The 21,536-nt window shown below is 50.4% G+C and overlaps 1 protein-coding gene across 12 annotated transcripts in view; it reads right to left on the bottom strand.

The window, feature by feature from the left end:
- Positions 1–21,536, bottom strand: part of PRR5L (proline rich 5 like) — a 145,016-nt gene that overhangs the window by 49,145 nt on the left and 74,335 nt on the right. Inside the window, exons 1-3 of one of the 12 annotated variants that reach the window (XM_082748967.1) lie at positions 21,184–21,472; positions 9,074–9,151; positions 1,335–1,623 (exon numbers count right to left, since the gene is read on the bottom strand). In XM_082748967.1, coding sequence (XP_082605093.1) covers positions 1,335–1,498 — 164 coding nt within the window. In that variant the 5' untranslated portion in view covers positions 1,499–1,623; positions 9,074–9,151; positions 21,184–21,472. Of the gene's footprint in view, positions 1–1,334; positions 1,624–6,031; positions 6,055–9,073; positions 9,152–12,361; positions 12,951–15,718; positions 17,849–18,917; positions 21,479–21,536 lie in introns of those variants that run through there. The other 11 variants (XM_082748973.1, XM_082748972.1, XM_082748971.1 and 8 more) reach the window with 11 other exon arrangements.

Raw genomic sequence — 21,536 nt, 5'->3', positions numbered from 1 at the left:
TCAATCAACAGCTCAGGGCTAAAAGCAGGTGCAAGGGCCAGGGAACCCATGGCACAAACAGGGCCCCGTTTTCCATCCCTAGAAATCCATTATTTCCTTCCCCGGGTCAGTGGAGAGACAGGAAGAGTGAGACCAAGAAGATCCAAAAGCAGACCCCGCCCCCCAAGTTTCTCAAAGGCGAGCCGGTCTTCCTCACTGGCCCCATCGGCCGCGCTGCTAGCAAGCAGCCCTCACGAAGGACAGATGCTGGGATGTGCTCTCAGGACGCTGGGCCTGGAGGAATTCAAAATGGCGCAAGCGGATGCCTGGGGTTCCTTCACTTAGGAGGTCCCTGTCCCTGCAAGGTCCCTGTCCTTGCCTGTGTGCCTGGGGCTGATATGAACTGCTTTTTCCTTGTCTTTTTGATAGGGTTACCTTGGAAGAGTCTCACTGAGGCTAGCCTCTCTTGCCCCTTCCATTCCCCTCCTGGGAGGTGCAGAGGCATTGGTGGGTTAGTCCCTGGCGGGGCCACAGCTAAGTCTTGACTCCACAGGCTCTGCGGCACCAGCCCAATATGTCAGCAAGCAGCAGACTGCAATCTCTTCTTTATCGAGGACCCCAGGGCTTTTTTTTTTTTAAGAACACAGATCCATTCACAGCGAAACATGTCAGAGCCCCATCTTCAGCCCCATTGCGAGAGTTGTGCATTCATGAGAAAATCCAGAATGAGTCAAAGCATAAAGAATTCAGTAATGTTTTAAAATAATGATATGCTAGGTGCTTGGGAGGCTCAGTCAGTTAAAATCATGAGGCATTTAATTCATCCAAAGAGTAATGGCTAGATACGAAAGCAGCAGCCCAGAGGGATGCAAAACATGGTGTTGATTCTGTCTCCACTCATTGCTTGGTGTATAAAACATCGACCAGACCCTGCATAAAAGCCAGTGTCACCTTCCCCATGCACCTGTGGCTCATTATACCACTCATGGGGCTTATGTCTTACCTTCCCAGAGAGGTAACAGGTGACTTGAGGTTCCTTACTCGGGCCCACCCCCAGGTACGTGAATAGGCTGGGGTTGACCGAGAAGCAGAAACAGAAGCTGTCAATTCCAACCCAAATTTCCTGGGCCGGTTAACTGACTTGGGTTGCCAGAGGCCACCAGGGGCTCAAACAAGGGAAGGCAGCGGACATGTCGTCCACAGGAAAATGTGCTTTCTTCAGCAGCTGCCTAGCTGTACAATCATGACCTTCTGGAACAGAGCTCTCCAAAGGAGCAGAAGCTAAGCCAGTCCCCAGGCCCTGCTCTGGCCGTTGGCCACCGTCCACTTCACGACAATCGCCCCCTCCCCGTTACCTGTTCCAGGCCGAGTTGGAGCTGAGCTGCAGAGCCTGCCGGGCTGCTTGGAACCGGGGCAGATCGCTGAGCACTGGGGAGCTCATGAAACGCGGCCTGGGCCTGCGGAAGGAGCCCATCTTGTGGAACTCAGTGGGCAGACTGGGAGCGAAGCCGCGGGTCATAAGTCCAGGTGAGGGGAGCGCCTTCTCCTCTGGACCAGAAGGTTCCGAGTGCCCCCGGGAAGGGCTTCTCCCAGGGCTGCCCTCCGGTTCTCAGGATTTCTTAAAACCACAAATTTAGCCAACACCTGAAAAGAAAGGACGCTTTGTATTGAAAAGTCCCAGGTTGAGCAGATCATTTTAGAGGAGATTGGCGGGGATTATCCAGCCACACCATTTTAAAAACGACTCCAGCACCCGGCAATAACATCCATCCCCTACCAGCTCCCATTCACAGGTTTTCACGGGTCTCCTTTTGACTCTAACACCGTGCTTGCCCCAGGTGGGAAGCCAGTGACAATGGGCATAGGTTAAGGCAATCCTACAGAAAAGTGATTTCTTTTCTGTGCTTGACGGTGGTTCCTATACACACCAAGGTCTGGGCACTGGCTGGGTTTCTGTAGACGCCGCATCACTGTGCATTAAGAGATGGCTTTTTAAAAAACTCCTTAACAAAAGAACACAGGAGCTCCTTCTCCTGGCACTAAAGACTTTCCATGATCTGCCCTGAGCATGCCAGCCCATGTGTAGTGCTCAGTATTTCCCGAAGCATCAGTGCCTCCTCACTCGGGCCCATCTCACCATCCTTATGTGCTGTTCACTCATTCATTCCATCAGAACATATTTACTGAGTGTTCGTCATCGATTAACCACTGGGAGCTGTGGAGCATCCAGATTTCTAAGACGTAGTCCCTGCCCTCAAGAGGCTCAGGGTCTACTGAGAACACAAATGTCTGTGTATCCATATACACAATAATTATTGTTTCCTGATTTTATTTATTTTTTTTATAAATTTTAATTCCAGCCGAGTTGACATCAGTGTTGGTTTCAGGTGTACGACACAGGGATCCAACACCTCCACGCATCCCTGGGGCTCTTCGTGACAAGGGTCCTCCCTAACCCGCAGCCTCTGCTCCCCCCACCCCCCCCACCACCTCCCCTCCGGTCACCCTCAGTTTGTTCTCTATAGGTAAGAGTCCGTTTCTTGATCTGCCTCCCTCTCTATTTTGCCTTTGCTCGTTTGCTTTGTTTCTTAAATTCCAAATGAGTGAAATCGTATGGTATTATTCTTCCGCTGACTTATTTCACTGAGCGTAACATAGTACACTCTAGCTCCATCCATGATGTCGCACATAGCAAGATTTCATTCTTTCTGAAGGCTGAGTAATATTGCCTTGTCTTTATACACCACGCCCTCTTCATCCACTCATCAGTCCGTGGTCACTTGGGCTGCTTCCCTATTTTGGCTACTGCAGTTAATGCTGCTATAAATAGAGGAACGCACGTATCTCTCTGAATTAGTGTTTCTGGTTTTTTGTTTTGTTTTGTTTTGTTTTTTTGGTGTTTTTTTGTTTGTTTATTTTTGTTTTTTGGTAAATATCCAGTGGTGTGACTCCTGGATCATAGGGTGGCTCTATCTTCAAGCAATATATACTGACCATACATCATGCACCGGCCACTCACCCAGGTACTGGGGATGCAGTGGTGGCTCTGGACAACACGGTCACTGCCCGGTAGAGCTCACCACCAGTGGGCAGGGCTCCACGCCATGCTTCTTCCCTCTCCCTAGCTTCTGATCGTTTTTACTGCTTCCCTTGCCCAGAATTCCCTTCCTTTTCTTCTCTCCTTATCTAGATCTAACTTATCCTGCAGGGCTGGGCTCAAGGATCCTGTCCCCTGAGCAGTTCCCAGGACTTGATGGCTTTTTGGTTAATGGTCATGGCTTTGGAATGAACCCGGGTTTGAGTCTTAACCAGGCCCCACCCCAGCTGCATGACCTGGGGCACATGGGGTCCAAGAGTCCAAGACTATGAGCAGTGCCACCCACGCAGGTCTGACGAGAGGAGACATGAGATTGTGTGATGCACCCAGCAGAATGGCACGCCCAAAACTCGTTTTCCTCAGCACCTCTGCTACTGTCATTTTAGTCTCAGATTCTTTTTTTAATTTTAAGATTGTATTTATTTAAAGGAGAGAGAGCAAGAGCCCAGCAGGTGGAGTACCAGGCAGAGGGAGAAGCAGGCTCCCCGCAGAGCAAGGAGCCCAACGTGGGACTCGATCTGCCCCTCCACCTGCTTCTCAGGATGAACCCACAGTGACTTAACATTTTTCAGTATGTACCGCAGAAATCAAAATAGGCCTGCTCCCTTTCCAAGTCTCAACGACTACTCAAGTGCCACTGGAATTTGGAAAGATCTTTGCAAATCATCAGACGAGGCCAAGAAGAAATAAAACCATGGAGCCCCTTCAGAAGCCTTCCACAGGTTGGCGTTGGGATTTCATTTGCCCAGTAAAGGTCCCACTGTTGAAAGAGGATCCATTTTGCTGCCCTTCTTTAAACGCGCCTGCTAAGTGCAATACATTGGTGTAATTACAGGATATTAACTCCTTTTACGAGGACCTGAGACTTGAGGTGACCGAGCGGCCTCCCACTCAGGGCACTGCTACAGGGAAGTAGAAAGGTGAGCTGAATGGCCCGTCCTCGTGTTTTACTTCCTGGCTTCCTGCTGCAACAGCCACAAACCCAGGAAGCTGTGGGACAGGGAGGACTGTGGGGCCGGCTCCTGTCCCCTCCCGTGCTCAGTCGGCAGCCCTCAGGCCTCGCGCTCCAGGATGTGTACACATCCACCAAGTCACACGGGCGGGCAGCCCCATCCACCTGAGGCCCCTTTTAAATAAGAATAATTTTCAGCCCTAAGAATGATGAGCACAGCCCCCACACCCTGTCACCAGCTGCAGAGTGACACACAACAGGCAGCTGCCACCAACTCCGTTGTCACCTGTGGGATCTGCCCCCCGCAGACCCCGACTGGCTGAAGACTGTGATAAGCTGCCTCTGTTTGCACCATTCCTGCTTCAGGAGAGAGTCAGGAGGCCTTCCCCAAGCATGGACAGGAGCAGCCTGAAGGGAAGAGTGGGTGCTGTGCCCCACCCACCGTATCCGCCCACTGCCACTGCGCTGGCCCCTCAGGCAGACTGGTTCTGACCTAACCATGACAAATCAGAAAATGACAAGACAGAGCCCTGTGTACAGATGGCCAAAGTGAAGCCCAGAGGACCAGAGCAACTTGTCCAGTGTCTCTCAAGTAGGAGCTGGCACTGGCTAGAACTCAGGTTCCCCAGCTACAGATCTAGAAAGTTCCCCAGGCCCCACCTAGGCTGTTCCATAACCTCCTTAAAGAGGCACCAGCCCTTCCTCCGTATCCTCAAGCCTAAGCTCGCTGCCCAAGACACAGATGAAGAAAGGATAGGAACACACAAGGCACTGACGGCCTGCCTGTCGCGGTGCCAAGCACTGTCACAGCAGGTGAAATTACCACCCTCACAGAACCCCACTTCAAGATCCGAGTAATCTGCCAGAAGTCACAAAGCCAGGTGACAGACTGCTGTCTGGTGTCCAGACTGACCTAACTCCATAGCCTGTCCCAATTTTGTCATGCTACCAAACTCAACCAAGAACCAGAAGCTACGACATCAGTCAAGTACACCTACTCATGAGATTTCATTTCCGTTTAAATCTCATGTGCCCGAGACAGATAAATGGGCATAAGGAACTCTAGGACCACATCTGACAGGGGCAAGAGGAGCCGTGGGGAGAAGGGAAGAAAAGAAAAAGTGTTGACTGCCTTAGTTAGACACTCCATTCCTCCCCAGCTCTGTGACCTTTGTAAGTCACTTGACCTCTCTGAGCCTTGACATCCTTCTGCATGAAATGAACACCCTAAGGGTGACTACCTCAGCATCGTAGGGGGATAAAATGAGCATGTATTTGTAAAACACTTAGAGAGGATGGGTAGTGGCAAACAGCTATGTAAGTGCTTGTTAAATAAATAAGATAACTTGTTATTCTACATCTCCAAGCAATGACAGCAGTGGAAATACAGCAACATTACCCTGTTTCTGGTAACCTTACTGACATCTGGAAAACACTCCGCTCAGGAGGATACAAGGCCTCCAAGCTGCCATCGTGGTCACAGAGCTGAGGCCGTGCCCCCTCATGCCTCCGGCAACATACTTCTTTACTGAACCTTCACCTCCGTGTGGCCGTCCCTCAGTTTCAGAGCGTTTCCACACATCGCCACACTCGTAAATCTTACCCTAACCCTGCACGGCAGGTTGAGAAGGGATCCTGTCAGATCAGGAAACTGAGGCTACGTGATTTGACCACAGCTGGGAGGCAGTTAGGGTGGGGAACTAGATCTGACCCCAAGTCCTCTAACCTCAAGCCTGTCCTGCCAGAACATTCTTCTTTTTTCCCCGTATGTATGTTAAAATATTTTCATTATGCAATTACGTAAAAAGGAATTTATACACACACGCAAATATATGCGTTATAAACAATGATAAACTTCCACCTGCTTAAGAAAGAGGATGCTACCTTGGAAACCCCCCCCCCCCGTGTTCTTATTTTTCAGATAACAGCACATCTACTTACTTATCATTAAAAAAGGAAACATGCACATAAATCTATAACATACAAAGTGAAAAAGGCCTTACTCTGGACATGTAGTGTCGAGAAGCTCTCTGCGCAGAACTTGCCGGGAGGACAGACATGTTCTAGATCTGTGCGGTCCAAGGTGTAGCTACTAGCCACGTGGCCAATGAGCACTTCCGACGTGGCCAATGTGGCTGAGGAAGCGAATTTTATTTTAATGTAATTTTTAACTCCATACACACGTGTCTACACACTATCTGAATAAAAAACGGGTCACCTGTTCTTTCCTCTTAAGACATCATGGCTATCTTCCCGTATCACCACATACTAACCTACTTCATTATTTTTAATGGTTCCTTTATTCCGTTTGGGGGGATACCACACTTGATGTAACCAATCCCCATTTTGGTGGCTTCCAGTTTTTCGTTCCTGCAAAGAATGAACGTATCTACCAGTTTCGAGGACCCCATGCCTCTAACACCCACTGCCGCTCTAGCCAGAAATAGCGCGGCCGAAAGGGAGCTGGGAGGTCTCATGGCTGTAGCTCCCAAGGATGAGTGGCCACGAGTGGCTTTGGAATCAGGCAAGCCCTGGCATCGAGGAACATTCTTTTTTTTTTTTTTTTTAAGATTTTATTTATTTATTTGACAAGCAGAGATGACAAGTAGGCAGAGAGGCAGGCAGAGAGAGAGGAGGAAGAGGCTCCCTGCTGAGCAGAGAGCCCGATGTGGGGCTTGATCCCAGGACCCCAGGATCATGACCTGAACCGAAGGCAGAGGTTTTAACCCACTGAGCCACCCAGGCGCCCCAACAAAGAACATTCTGCTGCTCACTGATGGTGACAGGCAGGAAGCCTGGTGCCCCAGGGGGAGCTCTGAATATTACGTTCGATGACAAATGACGTGATTCCATTAAAGATCACGAGAGAATGAGCTCACCCTGGATTTGCCAGGTGGGCCACAAATGCCACCACTTGTATCCTTACAACACGCGGGCAAAAGACGCCAGCAGCCACAGGCAGCAGCTGGAAAGGGAACCACGCAGATTCTCCCACAGTACCCCCCGGAGGAAGCACAGCCCCGGGACTCCTTACTTCTGGACTTCGGACCTCCGGAATTACAACAGAACACCTTGAGGCTGTTTTAAACCACCAAGGTTGTGTTAATTTCTTATTGCAGCCCCGAGAAATGAATGTATTCACAGTGTGGCCTGGGACCACCCTGACTGCAGTCTCGACATCCAGAAAAGGGGGAACAGGAAGAGTTACTTTGGAGACCTGTGGCGACATGGAGGAGGAGGAGGAGGAGGAGCTGTGAAGTAACCTGGCAGGGATCCAGGAACTATTAGGGGTGACAAGCAGGTGCAGTGAAGGTTCTGAGCAAAGGTGCCAGAGCCGGGCTAGGTGCCATCACTTACTGTCTGACCTGGCAGGGGACTTAGGATTGGTATGAGGGGTGAAAGAGATGACTCAAGTAAGGCTTAGAATAGTCCTGGTATACAGCAAGTGCTTGATAAATGCCACCTATTCTTTTTATTTTTGTTACCCCTGCCACCACCACGGTGATAACCCGCTCAAGCTGTTGCAACCAAAGACCGCAGACTGCAGGACATAAACAACAGAAATGAATTTCCTCATAGTTCTGGAAGCCAGAAGCTCAAGATCCAGGTGTCGGCAGAGTTGGCTTCTGCTGAGGCACCCCCCTCCTTGGCGTACAGATGACCACCTTCCCCCTGTGTCCTCGCAGGGCCCTCCCTCTGTGTACGTCCATCTCTGCGTGTGTGTGTCCAAATTTCCTTTTAGTATATGCACACCAGTCGGGCTAGATTAGGGCTCACCTAAGAGGCTCACTTTAACTTTATCACCTCTTTATTTTTATTTTTTTAAGACTTTATTTATTGATTTATTTATTCATTTGACAGAGAGGTAGAGAGAGCCAGAGAGCACAGGCCCGGGGGGTGGGGGTGGTAGAATGGCAGAGGGAGAGGGAGAAGCAGACTCCTCACTGAGCAGGGAGCCTGATGCAGGGATTCAATCCCAGGACCCTCAGATCATGACCTGAGCTGAAGGCAGACGCTTAACTGACTGAACCACCAGGCGCCCCTCATCACCTCTTTAAAAGCCCTACTTCCAGATACAGTCACATTCGAAGGGACCAGGAGCCAGGTTCTGAACATACAAAGCGGCAGCAGGGGGGTGGGGGGGATCACACAATTCAGCCACAACCACCACCAACACCATCATCATCATCATCACAAAAATTTCCTTGCCTAACGCGTCAGAGTTAAAGAAACCGGTGTTTCGATGGCTGTTCTCCTGCGGAGGACCAGTTAACATTTAGAGGCATGTGCTTCTAAAAGGATATAAATGGTGAAGTGGTGGGTGCTTACGTTATCTGGAAAGCTGGGGTCCCGGACACATGAAGGGCTGTGGAGGTTCCCCTCACTGGCCTTGCTGCCCAGGCTCACTACACAGGGATTTCTTTGAAAACCTCCACACGCGAGATCCAAGATAGGTTTCTTGGAGGGGAAACAAACACACAAACAAAAAACAAAAAACAAACCAAAAAAAAAAAAATCCAGTGGTGTCTCACGTTCTCCTCCCAGAGGCCTCCGCAGGGGGGGAGCGGGCACAGGCCTGCAGGCCAGCCCAGAGGGCCGAGGAGGGCAGTGTACTTAGTAGAAAATGCAAATCAGTTCCACTCAGGCTCCAAAGCTGCACTCTGAAAGGGGAAGTAGAACTATGGCCCAACTTAAAATAAAGAAGTGAGTGGCTTATAATGACTCTGAGGCTTCCAGGAAAAAGCCATTCTGAGGGTAAATAACAAAGAAGTCAAAGAAAACTGAGAAAACACAGTTGATGGGAAGGCCCAGAAAACAAGGAGAGGCTAGTTCCCAGGGAAACCGTTGAGAAGGCCGAATTTACACTCCCCCTCAGGAGCTCCTGCAGTCAGGAGACCCCCGGCGCAGCTCCTTCGCTGGGACCTGAACACAGACAAGAAGGGCCAGTGTCCTTCAGCACCGTCAGGATATGCCCAGTCGGCTCTGGTCGCCGCCAGAGTCATCTCGATGGTAACGTGGATGAGGACAGTGATAGCTCCACTTACCGAGGGCCGCTGTGAAACACACACTTGACATATTCTCTCAGTGGTTCCAACATGAACTTAGGGGGTCTCGGCCAAAACCTTTAACAGATGAGGACAGAAAGTATTAGAGTGCGACCCATCTTGGGGACGCGTGTATATTACACATGCGCTCATGTGTGCGGAGTCTAAATGAATTGCTTATTTTATACTGTATGTACCAGCCGAATGTTTGAAAGAATCCATGTGCTGTGACCATCCCCACCTTACAGAGAAGGAAATGGATGTGCTCAATGTTTACCTTGTCTAAGGTCATATAGCTTATGGCAAGAAACTCACCACCCAGAGCCCTTGATATCCATGTCACTTTGTTGCTCCCATGCCTTCGAAGCATCCCACAGCTCTCAGAATAAATCCCTAAACCCCATCCTCATAACCTCACCTCCTGCCACTCTGCACCCCAGCTCATTGGTCTTCTTTCATTTCCTCCAACAGGACCTGTTCTTCCCTGCCTCAGGACCTTTGCATATGCGATGCCCTATGTGAAATACTGCCCATCCACTTCTCCAGGCTCAAACCCACAGACCCTTTATCACCTGTCTTTTACTTGCTGAGAGAGCTTTCTTTCCCCTCACTCTTGCTTGACCCCAGAGAATACCCTCCTCACCCCCTTTGTTGTCCTGTCACCCAGTAAAGGACTACAGAATTAGTTTTTATTTTTGTGAGGTCCATAAAAGCAAGGACTATGTCTATCCTGTTCCCAGGCACTTGGTACAGTGGAGGAATTCTGCAGACACTTGAAGAATGAGCAAATAAACCAGCCACCATGAGAGGCACTACTACTGGGAGACTCAGGAACTGTACGTCCCTGTCAGCTGAGAATACCAGCACCCAGAATTACACAAGGCTTTACCATATGAAATATCCTGGGATTGAAATCTAAGAAATCTGGGCTTGAATCCAACCTCTGCAATTGATTATCTGGGTGACCTGAGTAAATGACACAAGTTTCCTCATCTTCAGGGACGTCTGGGTGGCTCAGGTCAGTTAAGCATCTGCCTTCGGCTCAGGTCATGATCCTGAAGTCCTGGAATTGAGCCCTGCATGGGGCTCCCAGCGGGGTGCCAGCTTCTCCCTCTCCCTCTGGTGCTCCCCCTCGTTGTGCTCTCTATTAAATAAATAAATAAAATCTTAAAAAAAAAAAAACAAAGCTTCCTCATCTTCAAAAGAGTGGTGTGCCCATCTCCATGAGATAACCTAGATCTCATGTGGCCAATCCAAGGCCCCTCCCTTATACTCATGGCTAGTGTTAATATTTTCATAACACACTGTGTTCACAAAACCCTCGCAGGTTCCAGGAGATGACCTATAACTCGGATATGGGGTAACAGGCACTGCCACACACTGCTGGAAGGAGAGCAGTGTGGGGCAGCCGCTAGGAATGGAAATCTGACAAGATCTACCATAAGGACAAAGGCTATGCTCTCTGACCTAGCAATTCTACTTCCAGAAATTTTACTCTAGGCATGTCAAGGGACTTACATAACCAGGGTTTTTACCACCGCCTTCTTTACAACTGTGGCAGATGGGAAATAACCCAGATGCCCAGCAACAGAAACCTGGCTATGGAAACCTGGGTGTCCCCCACGCTAGAATCCCACGCAGCTCGAAGAATGAATGGGAAAACTACGGGCTGACTGACGTGCCCTCCCGTCCAAATGAAAGTGTGCTAAACACAGAATCGTGTGTATATTATGCTACCATCTAAGTTAAAGAAGATGAAAAGAGCATTTATATATTTCATTGTGCTGCATAAAGTATCTCTGGAAAGACAAGCCAGAAATTGAGAACACCTGTTTCCCCCAAGGAAAAGAGCTGAGTGACAGGGACACAGGGAAGACTTTTCTCTGCAAACCTGTTTGCACCTTTGAATTTTGAAACATGAAAATGTACGACATATTCAAATAAATAAGTAAAACAACGGTGATGCTTCCCACCCCACTCACAAAAGACAAAACACAAAGGTTATTAATTTGTTCAAAGTCACTCAGACGCTTGGAAGAAGTACAGATTCGAACTCGCCTTCTGATCCCAAATAAACGATCAGTTATAGTTCATTCAACACAAATTTATTTCTTCACTTATTCTACAAGAGGACTTGCCTTGTACAGGGACACACAGGTCAGAAAAACAAACCCTAGGGGAAGAAAAGAAAATGAAAGGAAGACCAATTTCTTTCCCTTTTTTGCCCCACGTGTCCCAAACTGGCCACACTTTGTAGAACATCACAGACAGCGGGCAGGACCTGTCCCGGCTAAAGAAGGCAGTCCCTCCTCAATCCACTACGGCTTTTGCCACTTCAGGACACAAGCTCAATTTTGCCAGATCTGAAGTTTCCAACAGATGCCAAAAATCCAGGTTTTTAAAAAATGCGAAATCATGTGGCTCGGCAACAAATCCATCAAGCCCACTCGCACTTTAGGGTCCTAACGTAGAGGTTTGGGACCTTTATTTTATCCCATCACAGCTCTGACCACCAGCCCTCTCACACCTTCCCTAGGGGCCTCTCTCAGGTGTGACGTAAGCCCCCACAAACCAGCCACTGTGGGCTTGGGCAAGTCACTTCCCTTCCTGAGGTCTGCTGGCTTACCAGTTGATGAAGAGCTCGGCCTCGCTGGTGGCCACCAGCCCCTCGGCATTGCCAGCTCTCCATTCAGCCCCTACCCTGACTGACTGGCCTACAGAACCGAGCACCTCTGAGAGACAAGGCAGCGTGACCATGACCCCGGCCATGACAGGGCACAAACCTAAAACCAGCCCCCACCTAGCCACCACCCCATCCAAGTCCTACCCACTCATTGACTGTGCCCTGGAACCACGAGCTCCCCTTCGTATTACAGACACACTCTTGCAACAGGGTGAGCCAAGAGCACATGGGGCATGGTGAGAAGAAACCTACAGTAATAACCAGGACCTACTGAGCCAACCCAGGAAACTAGATCTGACCCCCACACACCCCACCTCAGCCCACCAGACTGGAACCAAGTCAGAAGTGGGTGTTCAAGAGCGCAGAGACCATTCTGTGAATCCTCCACCATGACTTAACTTTACTCCATCACCAAAGAGAATATACTAGCTTTCATCAGGGCCAGCCAGGACGGTCAGGAAGGCGCCATGCCTGCTTCTATCTAGCATCTCAGGTCATCTCCACTTGAAACTAACAAGGCAGGTTTAATCTTCCCATGTCCCCGATGAAGAAACTGACGCACAGGGATTAACCTGCCCAAAGTCAGAAGATGAGTAAGATCCTACCTGATTCCACAGCCTGAGCTCCTAACCGCTGGGGTTTAAGCAACACTCCCATCTGCCACACGCAGAGGTGAGAGGTGACCACCACCCGGGGCTTCCCTTCATGCTCGCCATCAACAGCTTCTTGCCTGGCACACTCTGCCTCTCGCAGGAAGGAGGCACCGTTTTTTCAGGGCCCTAACCAGCTTGTGAGGTCATTGTGCTTGTTTACTTGTTCACTGACAAGCCCCGATGGCATGTAAGTTCCTCAAAGCCTGAGACCTGGCCTGTCCTGTCCCCTGCCGTGCCCTGCTGCGAGCACAGTGCTGGGCACATACAAGGTAAACATCTCTGAATGATGGAATGACGCGTGGACGTCCAGGCCACCCAGCAGAGCAGCCTTCCCGCTGCTGAGGGACCAGAAAAATTCTCCCTGGATGACCGAACTGGGGTCTGCCTAAGGATGACTGTCCACAGGAACATGGCCCGTGGCTGTGTGGGCCAGGAAGCCTGGGTCTGATTACCCATGCATGGAGCCTACAGATGGGGCCCAGGAGAGGTGCCTGGGTGCAGAGTCCTGCCTTTGTTTTTGTTTTTTTTTTTTTAAGATTTTTATTTATTTATTTGACAGACAGAGATCACAAGTAGGCAGAGAGGCAGGCAGAGAGAGAGGAGGAAGCAGGCTCCCCTCTGAGCAGAAAGCCCGATGTGGGGCTTGATACCAGGACTCTGGGATCATGACCCGAGCTGAAGGCAGAGGCTTTAACCCACTGAGCCACCCTTTGGTTTTGATTAAGGACCAAACTTCTTCGCAACTCTTGGGAAACAAAAGCCAGCCTAGGGACAGACTCTCCCACCAACAAGAAACCATGAAGAGTCAAGTTGGGACTATGGAAAAGGCCCCACTGGAAGAATGAGACAGCTTTCTCAGCGCTCTGCTGGAAACGGACGCAGACAGAAGAGTCCCAGACAGAAGAGTCCCGAGAAGGTCAGTTTCGGCAACAGTAAAAATATTGGCGCAACAGGATGCAAGCTCCAGCGCTTATCTCCGTCTCGCCGAGCCTTCCCAGTGCCCAGAGGACTCAAAGCGCTGTCGACTTGGGCCGGGCTAGCAGTCATGACTTCATCAGACCATCGCCCTCACCCTGGCCCGCAAACTACTGTATAATCACCAGAAAAAAAATCCCCTCCTTCGGTACAAGTCCAGCCACACTGTGGGGAATAACCACACATCTTATTTACTCATCTGAGAGCCCCACGGTAAGGATGGAGTTTCTTGGAGTGCAAATTGTGAGGGTGTGGCCGGTCAATGCCTTCCAAAAAGCGAAGCTGCAGAGCCCACCAGACAACACACCAGAATGTCTAGACAGAAGCCGTCGCTGAGGCTGACCATTACCTGCGCAATTACACTTCCGACACGTACCATCTAAAACCCTGGTGGGTGACCCAGCGCTCCAAAGCTACTGTCTGGCCGACAACAAGAATTTTCAGCGTGGGGAAATGTGCTCCCGGTTAAGCTGTGCGATTTGTTAAAAATGAGCTTCACCCTCCCACTGCAAGAACAGAGTGACATGCGGGCGCCGGGGTGGCTCAGTCAGTTAAGCCTCTACCTTCAGCTCAGGTCATGATCCCAGGGTCCTGGAATCGAGCCCCGCATCAGGCTTCTTGCTCAGCGGGGAGCCTGCTTCTCCCTCTCCCATTCTCCTTGCTTGTGTTCCCTCTAGCTCTGTTCCTCTCTGTCAAATAAATACAAAAAATCTTAAAAAAAAAAAAAAAAGAGCAGGGTGACTTTTTTTTTTTTTTTTTTCCCATGAGAAAGCGGGATCAAGGGAAAGGAAACTTCTGGGTCCCATAGCCAAAGACAGAGAGCACTGAATAGAGACTCAGAAAACTAAAAAGAGGCTGCCGGGATCTGATCACTTCACAGAGGTCACGGGGCCACTTCAAGTTCATTCAACAACCGAACATTAGGAGGTCCAGCGTGTGCCAGGATCTGAGAAGAGAAAGCACAGAGGGAAGGAAGAACAAAGTACCTGCCTCCCTGGGGCTCAGGGGCTCGCCAAAAACACTCCCCAGGTCACAGGATGAATGCAAATTGACAACCCTACTTGGAAGATGGGCAGTGGAGACAAGATTGAGGCAGAAAGGGGAATCACCTTTTCTAGTTACAAGGCAAAGCTATTAAGGGGTGTGTGGACGACTCAGTCGGATCGGCTCGGGTCATGATCCCAGGACCCCTGGATCAAGTCCCCGATGGGGCTCCTTGCTCAGTGGGGAGACTACGTCTTCCTCTGCCTGCGGCTCCCTGACAAATAAATGTGCTCTTTCTTTGACAAATACAAAATCTTTAAAAAAGACAAAAAAAAAAGGCAAAGCTATTAAGAGGTCAAGTGAAAAACACGGGTTCTCCATTTCTCACCAGTTACTCTAAAAAACATGGATGCTGGAGCCTAGAAAGGAAATGTGGGGAAGGAAACACAAGCTTTCGTGAGCCTTTCAGAAGCTTGAGTATCTTTTTTCAGTTGTGATAGGCAAGGACAGAATTTTAAAAAATCACAGGTCGGGGGCGCCTGGGTGGCTCAGTGGGTTAAAGCCTCTGCCTTTGGCTCAAGTCATGATCTCAGGGTCCTGGGATGGAGCCCCGCATCGGGCTCTCTGCTCAGCAGGGAGCCTGCTTCCTCCTCTCTCTGCCTGCTTCTCTGCCTACTTGTGATCTCTGTCTGTCAAATAAATAAATAAATAATCTTTAAGAAAAAAAAAAAGTTTTAAAAAAATCACAGGTCGACAACTATTTCATGAGCACCTACTACGCTGAACACAAACATGAGCCAGATGTAATCCTACCAGCAACGAAGACACTAGAAGAGAGAACAAGAATTCGATTGTGATTAAAGACAAAGACAAGGAGGCCTGAAGCCGGGACGGCAAACTTGATTCTTATCAGGGCCGTGGCAGGGAACACCACCTCGCCAGAGAACCCAGCCTTTTTGTTGTTGTTGCTTTTTCTTTAAAGCTGGAAACCTCAAGTTTAAATATCAAGTCTCCTAATTTTCATATTTTAAACCGCAGTGGACCAGTCCCATTACTTTGTAGGTAGGGAAACTGAGGCCCAGAGCAACTGAGCAACTTGATCACGGTCCAACAGCTGGCCCACAGCAGAGTCGAGATCAGATTCCAGATCTCAACTCCTTGTCCCATGTTGTCTCCAAGATGCCAGTTAGGACCAACGCAGGGGGCTCTTTCAACAACTCCTCTCTCTGCAAAGTTGATACCGACACCTTTCCGCGTGTCTTGAAAGTAATCGATTGTCCTATTGGTCAAGGTCAAGAATGTTTTAAAACTTTTCTCAGAACACAGCAAAGGAATACTTTGTTTACCCACCAATTTTGCCTCCAGAGACAGGTGAAAGGGGTCACACAGCTTCGTGGTGGGGGACTTGGGCAGCTGGTACCCTGCAGCAGAATTCCCCGAACTGACGGCTGGAGTTGACATACCGCAAAGACGTCTGGGGAATGACGGTGAGCCAGTTCCAAAGGAGTATGTGGAATTAGACGGCAAGCGTTAATGGGTTTCCACAGAGGATTTACGCAGCTGAGGTCACAAGCAGGTTGTAACAGGGGCAGAGGCAGCTCAGTTCAGCACAATATGCACATCACAGCCCTGGCTGGATCCCTGTCCCCGGTCCTTGGGAAGAAGTCAAAAACAAATGCTTCTTCGAGGTATCTTCCCAGGCTCAGTTCAAGGGGACATATACTCTGGTTCCTCAACGAGGGAGCCCAAAGTGGCCCCTTAATCCTAGTCTCTGCTAAAAACCTAAAAACCTAACTGCTGTCACAGATGCCTTTCAACCAAACACAGAACCCAGCCCGGGTCAAAAAGAACCAGCCAAGCCAGAGCAAGTTCTGTAACAGGTAAAGAGGAGCGAGAAAATGGTAATGCTGCTGGCAACCTGCTGTGGCGAAACCAGGACACTGGTGAACGCACTGGAAAAATCATATACTTGCACCCCAAAATTGAGGAGGAGGAAAGAGAATGAAAGCCTAGAGACATAAATACATGCCTTCCGGTAACATACGATTATACACAAAATAAACCGTACAAACACGTATGATGGGTTCTTTGGGCAGTGGCAGGGGTAACTGTTGATCATATTTTCCCACGGGGCATGGGCGAAAGAAGGAGAGATCTTCTGGTGAGTTCTACCACTCTCTGAAACCCTCTGGGCAGAGGTCATCCGTGAGCATACCAGGGCCCCAAAGAGGGCCAGGCAGGTGAGGCGCTGTCTCTTAGGGCCATGCCCTTCGTGGTTATACCCTTGATGCCTCAGTTGCTTGACCCTAGTCCCAGACCCGAGCGCACACACCACCCCCTTGGATAAAGAGTACTCCGGTTTCTGATTCAAAGCCCAAGCACAGAGTAAAGGTGGCAGATTTTCATTATTGGCCCATCCTTTTACGACGGAGATAAAGGAGCTAGTCATACTCCATCCAACCAGCCTCCGTCCATACTCTGTCCATACTCTGTCCATCCCCTATACTCCAGAGTTTCACATAGGTGCCCCTAAATTTCCGACAAGGAGCTCAGTTCACCAGCTTGCTTTCCAGAGGTTGACAGAGCCAGATGTACCTGGCTAGGAGCTTCTGCTTTTCAATGAAGCCAGTATATAATAACACCATTTATTATCCTCCTAGAGAAATGTAATATGTTTAAAAGGTGGGGAGAAAGAGAACGCCCTCTACACATTTAAGAACATAAGAAAGCCTCCAAAACCCCAGAATATGTTAGAACTAGAACTATCGTGGATTAAAAAAAAAAAAAAAAGCTTAAATTTAATAGACCGTTTAAATTCCTAGTTGATGGTAATTAGAGAGCAAGCAACATTTCTTTAAACGCTGCTAGACAGAACTTAATCCAATTTAGGTAATCACTAACCTTTGCAGATTTTTTTTTTTTTTCCCTCCCTCTCTCTCCTCTAAATGAAATCCAAGGATTGATCTACAAAGGCCATAAACTGGCAAAACATAAGAAAAGAATATTTAAAGACAGACACTAGGTGACTATTACCACAAAAGGCCAAGTCCAATTAAAATGGAAACAGGTCTCATGAGCTCCCTAATTTATATTGCCTATAAACTGGGGTTCTAACCAGGCATCATCACAACTGAAGGTATTCTGAGGGGGGTGGGGGTCCTTCCTTCCCTGCTGTCCCCCTCTGGGCACCTCCCAGGGCAGGCCAGTTGCCAGGTCTTGCTTTATGGGGTGAGAGCCATCCCCTGCCAGACCAAGGCTAGTAATCCTCTATAAAGTACCTGCAGGGACTGTCTCCTCCCATGGAGGAAAGACTCAGAACTACCCAGCTGGTCCCTTAGGTCCCCCACTGCTCCCCCACCTCCTACCGCCTCATTTCTAGAGCTCCCACACTGCTCAGGTACCCACTTCTGCTCCAGAAACATCCATGTGAACCACCAGGACTTTCTTGATTACTTGGCACCCTGGGTTCTTCACGGAAGGCTTTCAAGGGTATATATCAAAACGTCCCAGAAAGCACAAGGTGCTTAAGTTATTGGCTCTTCCGTCAGGAAAGGAACTGACCTCTCTGAGTCTCTCTTTTCACACCTTCAAATAGGGAAAAAAATATTCACCTGGTCAGATCGCTGAGAGGCTCAAATGACATCACCATGGCTGTACCTGGCTCATAAAAGCTGCCCAAGAAATACCTTGGCTTGTTTGTTTTACATGTGTAAGTTTCAAAGTAAACCTTGGATCCCGGTCCCTGAGAAAAGTCATCATTAACTCAAGTTCACCTCTGATGTCTCATCATCGCTTGGCGTCATTTACACTCCCAATCCCAACCTCCTTCCTAGCTCCCTTGCCTTCTGCTTATCAGGATATCACTCCCTCTGTTCCCAAATCCCTAATCCAGCACAAAACCCCCAAAATACTGTATTCTCAACCTTCAGCAACAAAGATATTCACACTGACTTGTTAACGAATGATATGGTCTCTAAGCATTACTTCGAACATCTGCATACAGAGGAGGCAGCTCTAGAGAACAAACTTTAATGACAAACATTAAACAGAGTAAGGATCTCTCAGAGAAGCTCACACCCTACTTCTCAAATCAATTCTGTATTGGCCTAGCTCTGCAAAAACCATCAGAAGGAAAAAGGCTGCAATTCAAGAAAGATTTCAGTACACTTGACCTTGTACAAGGGCTCTGCAAAAGGAATGACCACAGGGAGTCATGAGGGTAGAAAAATCATCCAAAAATCCACAAAGTCCTAATAATTCCATTTTCTACAGATAAATGGTTTAAATCTTGCACCTACACCGTCTGTAAGCAAACTGAGGATGATGACATTTAGGTCTGGACTACCAGCATGAAATCTTCAGGTTACCAGAGTAACAGTTTTCTAAATACAAGATTAAGATTGTTTTTTCCTTCAATAATTGAGCCATTCTGTGCTACTATGTGACATAGAGAAAAAATAAGAAAGAAGAAGCCACCAAATGACTAGACTATAAGATGATCTAGCCAACAACTGAGAAACAAAAAACTGAAGGGAAAGTTCTCCAGGACCGGCTCCCACTAGAGGCCTGGAGTAACAGATCCAAACCCCTTCCTCGGCTCCACTCCTGTGTGTGTGACTTGGAACAAACCACTTCAATGGTTTGTCCAAAGCCTCTGTGGGCTCCTCATTATAGTGGTGGGGATATAACGGTACCTACCTCATTGCTGTTTCCCTGCAGATTTTGTTCCATTATCAATGTCAATCAGAGCCAAGTTTAAGACATAGTAAAGCTCAAGGAGTGTTTGCCCCCCTCTTCCTCCTTTTCTAAATAAAGGCCTATTTTTATAATGTTCAAATAACAATCATTATTGAAATATCGCCCCCCCAAAATAAATATCCATGAGCCTCTGCATCTGAAAGAAATGAGGTTTCCTCCTTAAGAAACAAGGTAGTCTAAACTAAGCCTTGGAGCAGTAAGACAGTTGGGCCAGCTCATTTCTAAGGTCTTTTTTTTTTTTTTTACACTATTGATGGTTCAGGCTGTTAGAAGCATCGGTAAGATACAGAAAGGACAGTGGTTGGTGTTGTAGAAACCAAAGACAATTTTGTGGACCACTCAAGCATTGTTCCCTTTATCTGCTATAGAATGGGCTCTGGAATGCACCCTCGGTGGGTTAAAAGGGCTCAGCCCTGCGGCCAGGTTCCACAGAGAGGACAGCCCACCGCACCTTTCTAGTACCGGGAACCTCAACAGAGGCTTACATTGAAACCGTTTCTAAATTAGCCTCTGCAAGCCCCATTTCCCCTCCTGACCCACTTGCTGCTTCAGGATGTCAAGAACAGCGCCTTCCAGCAGAGAGCAATTTACCAGAGCTCAGCACCGGGGACTTTGTGCACCGCGTAGACCAATGAAATGTCAGGACAGCAACACACGGTGGTCAGGGTCACCAAAGGGAACTCCAAAAGAAGCAGTGTTCGAGGCTTGATCAACGAGCAGCCTTTGGAGGGGCAGTAAGGGCTGTTAGCGCCCTTGACCGCTTTGGTCCTTTGCGTGGGCCATTTTGCACGGATCCCGGGGACAACAGGTTCCAGAACCCCGCCCCGGCAGGGATGCCCGGGGACCCGCCCAGAGCGTTGAACGTGCGGGTCTCGGGAGCAGACGTGCCTCTGAGCGGCCGCGCGTGAGCCTTGCGTCCTGTGGGGCGCATCGCAGTAATTGAAACCTTACACACCGCAGGACTGCAGCGCCGTCTATAAATACTCCCCGCCTTACTGCTGACAAACAAAACGCGGGCTCCCCGCCCCGCGGAGGAAGAGGCGGCGGCATGTGACCGAGGGCAGGGGCAGGGTCAGAACCCTGTTGTCTACCAGGGAGGCACCCCAGGGCCGATTGCTGAGGCACAGTTTGCAAGCATACCGCCTGAAGTGACCCGGGGCGCCCGCCCTCAGGAACAGGGGCCGAGGGCCGGGAAGGGAGGGTCGCAGCCGCGAGAGTGGCGGGGCGCGGGGTGGGGGGATCCGGAGAGCCCCCTGTGCGCGGAGGGCCCCCGGCGTGCGCACAGTAGGCGCGCAGACGAACGCCTCGCCAAATGGAGGGCGGGCGGGAAAGCCGCAGCTGAACCCGGGTGCCGCCGGCGCCGAATAGCCGCCCGCCCCGGCCGGGTGTCTCGAGGGCTGCGCCCCGGCCCGCCCCAGGCGGCGGAGCCCAGCGGAGCGCGGGACAAAGCGGCTGGCCTCCCTGCCCTCCCTCCCACGCCTGTCTCTGCAAATAGGGGGACGGCAGGAAAAGATGGGCAGTCTCGGGGCGCCCGATCGCCCGCGCTCCAGCCGCGGCAGCTCTTACAGATTTGCCGCCTCGGGCCCAGGGAGAACGAGGGAAGCAAACAAGCAAACTTTCTTCTTTAGTCTCCTGGCACAGCCTGGGTCCCGCGGTCGGCAGCATCCCCCCATCCCGCGCTAAGCAGCACGGCTTTCTCCCCCGCCCCAACCCGGGGGGCGCCAGTCCGCTCGCCTCCGTCCTCCTGCTGCGTGCGATCCGAGGATCCTGCACCGTGCTGGGGTCCCCATCCGGTTGCCCCCAAATGTGACGCTTTCCCTAAGCCCCCGCCCCGGCTCGTGCCCCGCCAGTCCGTGCCTGGAGTGCACGGTGATTTCGTGCTCAATCCCGTGCGGTTGCCGGGCGTACAACTCCAGCCCCTCCCCGGGACTTCCCCACTCACCCCCTTGGGGTCCCGGGGCTGAGTCACCTCGAGTTGCGCACACCCGCAGCTCGCCTCCGCCCGAGACGGCGCGCCTAGGACAAAGTTTCCGGTCTTCCCGAGAAAGTTTTCTCACCGGCGAGCAACGAGGATCTGGATCGCTCTCCTGCAGCGCGCTGCCCAGCTCTCCCTCCTCCCTCCCCGCGCAGCGCCGGCCTCTGCGGGGTCTAGTCCAGCCTCCCGACCGCCAGCGCGGGTCCACGAACTCCGCGGCCGCGGAGCTCCCCGAGCCAGGCTGGTGACACGTTTCCCTCCTCTCCTCTCAAGGCCGCCTCCTCCCCCTCCTTCTCCTCCTCCTCCTCCTCCACCTCCTCCTCCTCCTCCTCCTCCCACTTTTCCTGTCCGGTGCTCATCGCTTTAGTTTCTCTCCCGCGGCCCCCACCCCACCCCACCCCACCTCAACCCCTCCTCCTCCTCCTCCCCTGCAGC

The sequence above is a fragment of the Mustela nivalis genome (assembly GCF_964662115.1).
Source record: "Mustela nivalis genome assembly, chromosome: 9".
In the NCBI taxonomy this organism is placed as follows: domain Eukaryota; kingdom Metazoa; phylum Chordata; class Mammalia; order Carnivora; family Mustelidae; genus Mustela; species Mustela nivalis.
Note: the sequence above shows the minus strand (reverse complement) of the source record. Positions and strands in the feature narration are given on the sequence as shown.